Source organism: Pterocles gutturalis, unplaced genomic scaffold (assembly GCF_000699245.1).
Source record: "Pterocles gutturalis isolate BGI_N339 unplaced genomic scaffold, ASM69924v1 scaffold13740, whole genome shotgun sequence".
In the NCBI taxonomy this organism is placed as follows: Eukaryota; Metazoa; Chordata; class Aves; order Pterocliformes; family Pteroclidae; genus Pterocles; species Pterocles gutturalis.
In genome coordinates this window covers 5,998-14,466 of record NW_010141067.1, presented here as the reverse complement: position 1 = coordinate 14,466, position 8,469 = coordinate 5,998, and the positions used below count along the sequence as shown (strand labels likewise).

General features: G+C 34.1%; 1 protein-coding gene across 1 annotated transcript in view; it reads left to right on the top strand.

Moving 5' to 3' along the window:
* Positions 1-2,367, top strand: part of LOC104469417 (matrix metalloproteinase-16-like) — a gene marked incomplete at both ends in the record, with an annotated part of 8,323 nt that extends 5,956 nt beyond the window's left edge. Inside the window, one exon of the mRNA XM_010083906.1 lies at positions 2,245-2,367. Within this exon, the coding sequence (XP_010082208.1) occupies positions 2,245-2,367 (123 nt within the window). The remainder of the gene's footprint in view (positions 1-2,244) is intronic.
* Positions 2,368-8,469: the final 6,102 nt, after the last annotated feature.

The following is an 8,469-nucleotide window of genomic DNA, read 5'->3' as shown; positions in this document are numbered from 1 at the left end:
AGGGAAAGATTGTCTTCCTCACAGATACAAGTAGCAGTCAACCGTTTTATGCGCCACGCATATTTGTAGTTATTCTGTCCAGAAATTAGAGAAAATAGTTTTGTATTTCTTATTGAAACCGGTAACTATGAACTCAGTGTTTTCAGGCAGTCAGATTCCTAAGTTTTGGCTTCCACACTTGTACTACTTGGTGGGTGTGTCACCCATCCAAGTTTTTGCAGTCACTTCTGCAGTCTTTATCAGTGCAAGTTGGGTGTAGTGCCATCTTGGAACTATCACTGAAATGTTGTATTTTCCCACAGGCTGATGAGCTTAACTCCTGCTTATGCATTTAAACTATAGTTTGCTATATATCCATAGCTACACCTTATATGAAGTGTTAAAAGTCTGGCTGTACTTTTAGACCTCTTTGCACAGATTTATGAATGTCAGTGTGGCTGATTTTGACTGTATTAGCCCATCTCTAAAAATTAATTCAGTATGCAATATGTTGGTCTTGTATCAGTGGATGTAAAACTTACAATGCACATCTCATTCCTTGAATACACAACTGAAAAATCAATGATTTAATTAGATTGTGTAGTTTTTTACACAAATGCACGCACACACACACACACACACACTACTTCTTTGTACTGCAAATATTTCATGCTTTCTTTTGGACAAAGCAAGATGGTTTTCTTCTTTTTTATAGAATCATAGAATAGTTTGAGTTGGAAGGGACCATGGAGGTCATCGAGTTCCAACCACCCTGCAGTAAGCAGGGCCATCTTCCACTAGATCAGGTTGCCCAGAGCCCCATCCAACCTGACCTCGAATGTTTCCAGGGATGGGGCATCTACCAATTTTTTGGTAGTAGAATATTTTGCATATATTGAACTAAGAATATCTACTGGAAAAGGCAAAAGATGGTTGGCTGGTTGGTTTTTTTTAGTTTTTGTTACCTGTGCATGTTTTAAAGGAGGCTGCCTTCTGAGATGACATTTCAAATTACTTTCGTGTCATCTACTCATACAAACATACAGCTGCTGTGTGTATATTTATTTATGAAACAACACTTAAATGCTCTTTTAATGGTCAGAAATTCATTCATGCAAGCCTGAATAGAGGTATGACTACTCTCGTGGTACATACCTTCAGAAAACTATACCTTTTACTTCAGAAATTATTTGGCATGATAGAAATAAAGTCAAATGAACTGGAAAAGTAACAAAGGAGATTTGTCTTTTACTTACGCAGTGAATGTCTTTAATTTTACTATCTTTTTGATAGAAAATAGTTCTGCAGCTAGTCAGCATATAAAAGAAATAATAACTTCAGCTGAGTTTTGTTCACTTTTACTTGAACTAAATAACCCCTGACACTACAGGTGATAAACAGTTCAATGAGACTGCTGTTGAACTCATGCTTTTGGCTCAGATGTCATCCTGATTCTGACATGTTTGGAATGCTGACAAATTTGAAGTTTTTGAAATATTGGAAAATATTGAAATATGGAAGGTCACTGTAAAAATTGAGCACTTCTGTGGAAAGCCTGGTGCTGCTACAATGGTCATTTTTGTTGTTGGTGATTTAGATCTTTTCAGCTTGACTTTGTGCAGAGCATCAGATACTCTTAAGCAGAATTCTTGAGGTAAATATCTCCACTAGGACCTTAGAGTTGCAATGAGATACTCTTCATTGTGTGGAAAGAAAGAAAGACAAATTAACTTAATAGTGTCATAAAGTTAGAAATTTCAGTATCTTGAATAAAAAAAAAATTCTGGCAGTTGACTGGGCTCTTTGATTAAAATATCATGACAATGAAACAAAAGAGAAAGATCACAAAATATGAAAAATAATTTAAGAACTAGTGACTTGATTAAATCTTTGTGTATGTACTTCATCTTCAGCAAGCACGCTAGTAACACACATCATAATCTTGAATGAATCAGAATAAATTATTGATGGTGAAAGACTTGTCCAGTTGTGAAGTCTTTGTTCAGAGGTTGTAGCAAAAAAAAACTACCAAAAATAATGGCAAATAAATTGTTTTCTGAATGTCGTGGGATGCAGTGAAGTTCCTCAAAGTATACATTTGGTAAGAAGATAACTGTTCCTTTTTTTTTTTTTTTTAAGTCGTTGTTGCATTGTAACAATTAATAATACTGCAACTTAAAAACTATGATTTTTTATTAGTTGGGTATTGTGGCTTATGATTTTTTCTTTGATGTTGCTTTAACTATGTGTTGCTGTTCCTTGCAGCTGGATGAAGAAGCCTCGGTGTGGTGTGCCTGACCAAACAAGAGGTAGCTCCAAATTTAACATTCGTCGGAAACGCTATGCGTTAACAGGACAGAAATGGCAACACAAACATATCACTTACAGGTACCTAAGATATTAATGTCAATATATGAATGTCACTAGTAGTGCTGACTTTTAATTTAAACTGAATAGAAATTTCTGAAATATTTCTAAATCCTTTGATAAATTTATTATTAATATGTGCTATAAAAATGCTGATTTGGATACCTCTTGGATAACTATGTATGTGCTGCATAAGAACCAAATTATTTTCTTGTATTAAAATTGCATACATTTAGTAACTTGTAAATTCTCTGAACCTTTCAGCATCAATGTAACACCCGATATGTCCTTAACCATATCTCTAGGAGTGCTGTAATGAAACTCAGATCTCTAATTTAAGTATGTAAAATAAGTTGTTGAAAGGAGTCAGTCTCCGCAAAATGTAGGTGCCTACAGGTCTGTTCTAAGTACAAATGAATTTGATTATAATTTGGTGAATCCCTGACCCAACCGTTTCCTGCCTACGTGATGATGGGCATAGGGATATGTGCAGGGGTGTGCATCTGTGTAACTCTAGAGTCTGGCGTGTAGTTTACAGTTTGTTGCCTACTGTTAAAACTGATCTTTGCACAGAAAGTTAGATCCAAACTACGTACTCCTAGAGCTCTGTCAACCAAAGAAAGTGTCATGTATATAGTGTAAAATCCATAATTTGTCAGCAGAATGATTAAAACAGCCTGTTTGAAAATTTACACAGCCTCATTGGGATTCCTGTAATATCTAACAAGGGAAGATTCTGAGGGATAAAATAGTTTTCAAATACATTAACTGGTGCCATTATTCATGGATCCATATAAATATTACATTTTAAGTTTGTAAACTGTAGTGGCCATATAGACCTTTCTTCATACCACAGTGAAGAGATAATTTTATTGGTAATTCTGTGTCAATACTATGGCTTATTGGATTGGAGAATTATATTTTAAGACATTACACACTGCTAAAACTTCAAGCAACAGAAAACTGACTGCCTTGAGATTATGATGTTGCATTGGCTGAAGTCCTTTATTATTAACGTAAATATAACACATAGCTGGTTAGGATAAGAATGCCCACATACAGCACTTTACATTTATCTTCATTTTAAAATTTAAATGTAGTGTTTGTGCATACATATGGCAAGGCATGCATGGGCACCTACAAACAAGTGTGTTCTTCTGTTGCTCTGATTTGTACGGTCTGATTCTCTACTTCATTAAAGAATTTTTTTTTACAACAGTCTAAATACTAACACTTGGATGTCTTCTGTACTGTCACCCAAGGCATTAATCATAATAACAAATGAGAGTGCCCAGTATTAAACTGTGGTAACTGTCTAGTAATCTTTCTCACTTTGATGAATTTATAGCAATTCTTTACCTCCTGCCTTCCCTCTTGTAAAATGTTCACTCTCTCACTTTGCCAAAACCTCCAGTCAACCAGAGCTTTGAAGTAAATAAGCCTATAATATTTTTTTTATAGTGAATTACAAAACAAAAGACATTTAAACCAGAAACTCCAAATTTTATTAGAATAAAAAATACAATATTAATATTTCTGAATTAAAAAATAACTCAAAGCAAATGAGAACAACAACAGTAACAACAAATTCTTTACACACTTCCTCTCACTTGCTTTGTTCTTCCCAGCAATTCCCTGCTTATAGGCTTAATACCAGTTAAGTGAATGACATTTTAAGCTGCTTTGTTCCCTAAACTTTTGATCATATCTCTAGTATCACTTGTCTCTAGTATCATTTTTCTCAGTGCCACTTCTCAGTCTCTTTATAACCTGCAGGTTTCCACCTGCTTTCTGTGTCTTCCTGGCCAGTTGAACCTTGTAGTCTGAAGCGCTCCCAGTAAGCAAGCTTGGTAATTCCTTCAAAGAAAGAGTGATTTCTCCCTCATTTCAGTGTCTGTTACCTTTTCCACTTTTCTGGAAAACAAAACCAAAACCAAAACTCCACAAAAAACACCCACAAAATGAAGGCCCCTCCCCTCAACAGAACAGAAGAACAGAATAAACAATAAAAAAGATGCCATCCATCACAGTTATCATAAGACTGCACTCACCAGCTTTTCTGAACAGGAAGGGTAATAGCAAAAAAAAAAATTTTGTGGACATGCCCGTTATGTTAAAAAGAGACAAACAGATGAGAGGAACATGGACCTTTACAGCAGTTAATGGGTTGGTGATATTTTTTGCCAAGATTTTGATTGGACTAGAGCAAGACAAGCTTTTCAGATTTGCTTCTTTGTTGCTTACTTAAAAAAATATTTAATATAATACCGTAAATGTATGAACTCTTGTTGAACTCTGAAAATATGGAGTTCTTCTTTGTATGTATCACTGTCAAATAGGTGCAATTCCCGTGCTGAGAGGAGCCCTTTGAAAGACCAAAAGCTACGTTTACCGCTTTATAATCTGTCTGACTACTTGGTCTTAGAGTGTATCCTCAGATGCTCTATTTAAATGAAGTAATAATCACTTCAGGCCAAACATCAAGACATTATTAATGGAAAAACACAATTGACATCACATACAAATGCATTTTAAACTGTATCTACTTATGTGTTTACTCTAGAGCTTTCTGTCTGTCACTTATTTTTTCCCCAAGAATTACTCCTGGCACCTGTTAGATTGTCCCTGTAATCACAGGTAAGAGGATCAACACAGATATACGTGTCATAATATTTTTTTTGCATTTCCATATTTTCAATTTGTAATTTTTCAAGCGGAAACAGTTCCCCAAAATTTCAAGATGGAGCTTCAAAGAAGTGACTTACTATTATAATTTACATTCATTATGTCTTTTTTGCCCACATATTAGATTTTGGATTTAGGTGGATAATTACTCTTAGAAAACAACGTGTGTGCAGACAGTTTCAAAATACAGGTTGTGCTGCATTAATTATACTTTATCTCCCTCGGGAAATGCAGATTTCCGTGTATTTGAAGTGGTGAATAGGGTGCTTGTTAGATTTTCTGTTTCTAATGAAGCTGCACAGCAATATCATTTACTGGGTCTTTTCTGCCCAGTATAGTTCATGCTGGTATACCTTCTAATCGTTACTAGTACTTATGTTATATACTAACATGACTTTTGCAAAGAGAGAAACAAAAAGTGGCTATTTCATCCTGTTTACCAGACAGAAGAGTATAGAAGTGAAGGAAAACATTCAGAGTATATGAAAATTATGACCCCATTACAGAACAAACTACAAAGATCCTAATGATATGGTCTTAATTCTTCCTTAGTGTTTTAGACCATATCAGATTACACAACAATCTCTGAACATTATATAAAGTCGGAGAAGAAGTCTATGAAAGCTATTAAGAGATTTTAATTTTAAAAAAAAAAAAATTTAAGGGAGTATTTGCAAAGACACTTATGAGTCCCTGTCAGAAAAAAAATCCTCTTCTGCTAGGGAGGTAATCATCCAGTACTTTAAAGAAGGAGCAACAATGTGAATCAATAAAGCAATCAGCTTTGTAAAAATAAAACGTAAATGTCCTTTTTAGAGAGAGAATTATTGAATACAAAGTCCTCCTCAGAATTCTGATCTTACTATTCATAATTTGAACTCCAGCATTCAGTCATTGGTCAGTAGTTCAGATTATTCAGCCTGCAGAACACTTTTGCAAGAAAAAAAAAAATGGAGGATGCTCTGTAAAAAACCAAGCTTTGCCTTGAATTACAGTCATTACTTAGAAGTCTTAACAATTAAAAAAAAAATTGCAAGCTCTTCTGCTTTATTTTGATGTCTTGAAGAAAAAAAAAAAAAAAACCCACCAATTGGATTGTTCAGTAATATGTAATAACTTAATCGGTGGAGGAAGCTTATCTGTAGATGGTCAATGGCTTCATCCCAAACCAACTAGAATTAATTTCATCTTTTTCTTGACTTAGGTGGACATTGGGTCAAGCCCTAGATTAATGTATTTTTCCTTTCTCAAAAAGTTGGATACATCCTGGATTTCAGCTCCCCAAAACCCAACAAAAGATGAAAGATTTGTACATGTCTAACTTAATGCTGTCCAGTTAAAGGAATTAATGCTACCTGGAAGCTTCAGTATGCAACAAAAAGTCCTATCTGGCTTGCTAGCAATTGCCTATATTATTTCTACAGTCTGAATGGTCCATATTGCATGGGATGCGGACAGAGAATTTTTCTTGGATGTTTAAAAGCAATACTGAAAAATGTGAAAATATTGCATCAAGAAAAAAACCTTATAAAATACTGTTGATTCAAAGTAGCAACAAGATTTTGTAATAAAACAATACTTTGAGTGTGCTACTGCAGAGGAATATTTAGAAAATATTTCCTAAATCAAGGATTTGTACACCTTATTAATCATGCTTGTCACAAAGTCAGTATATGCTGAATTTCGTTGATTTCAGTCTGCTTATAAAAAAGGTCAGCTTTGTGTCTATATTGAAATGATAACACAAGCTTTGCATTGTGATGAAGTTCTGCATTATTTCCTAACTTTAACAAATTTGTGAATATATGCCTGAAAACTTTTTTTTCAATATGCTAGTAATATTCTATGCTTTAATTCAGTTGTCCTTGATTATTTTATTATTTTATTTTGAAACATGCCAGAAGCATTTACAAGATTGGGCTGCACTTTGATATAAATTTCCTACATACATATGAGGGCTACAAGACTTTAAGGCAGTGGAAATACCTAACTATATGCTCTAGAATCCTACCCTACCATTTTAAGTCAGTAACAATTTTTGAAGTTTTTACCTCCTGTATCACAGAGCTCACAATAATATAGAAAAAGCGTGCAGATTTATGTAGAGAAGTGATACCTCTAGATGTGGAAAGCTTTCTGAGTGGCATGGTAAATAAGTTTTGAGGGTTGTCTGAAAACAGATACCTTCCAAATGACCCACTCTAGCATTCCTACTTACATGTTTTGCTGGAACTCGGATGATTTACAGCTGCAAAACTAGAAAAATAGTAATTCGTACTAGAGGGTCTACTTGTTTTCTACAATAAAGGTCTCCTAAACTGTTAGACTGTCACAGGACTTCAACCCTTAAGGACTAATGGAACAGGGATGCTATGATTCCTGACACTAGCCATTAACTTTTCGTAGTAAGCGTGGATGCAGAATTAGATGCTAATTAAAGCTCTATTAAACATTCTTTTGTTATTATAACTCAATCTCCTACTGACTTTCAATCAGAAATACCATAAAAAATACAATTCTAGTTGACTTGATGATACATAGGAAAGTTTCCAGTATCTGTCTGCCTGGTGTCTGCTAGTGCTATTACAGGCAATGCTTAGGAATGTGAATAAAATGGAATGCTTCAGTTCCTGAGTGTTGACTTAAGCACATTTACCCCTCTGTTAAAGCTTCATGCTTTCAAAAAGACCAAATTAATAAAGGTAGTTCTTGCCCTTTTCTTAAAGAACTATGTTAGCAGTGTCATATACCTTAGCTTTTCTAACCTCTGAATGGAAGGGGGGAGGACATATAAAATATACCTAATAAAAGGAAATTAAATTACACTGTGGTGATTCTCAAATATATGCAATGAAGAAAGTCTAGATAACTGTAGTTCTGAGAGAGGATTCCTATGTAACAATCAATTAAGCCAATTAGTTGTGTTTTTCTACAGTGTAATTAACAAAAAAATGTTCTTTATGTATTTTTAGTGTCAGTCTTTTTCATGTGAAATTTGAATATTGTAGAATATCAGTTCTCATTTCTTTAATACTTAACTACTTCGGCAATACTGAAATACTAAATGCTTGGATATCAATATGCTATAATTATAAATGTTTATGTTGCATTTTATTAATTTTAAATTAATTACTAGCAAATTATGACATCGGATTACTTAGAATATCTTTCCTATAAAAGTATTTAACTGTCAAGTATTTTGCTAACCTTGGTTTTGTATCTTGGAAATCTCATCTTTGTCACTTTTCATCTTCTTTTAATTAATTATGGGGAGAATATTATCCACAAAACTGAAGATGCAAGAGAATTATAAATTCTTTCCAACATAGCAGCAGTAGATTGGCTTTTAATGTGGTCACAGAACAAGAAAATCAAAAGCAATAGCCCTGACTTAGGTTTAATAAGCTGGAGCAGGAGCTATATGAACCAAGATGACAT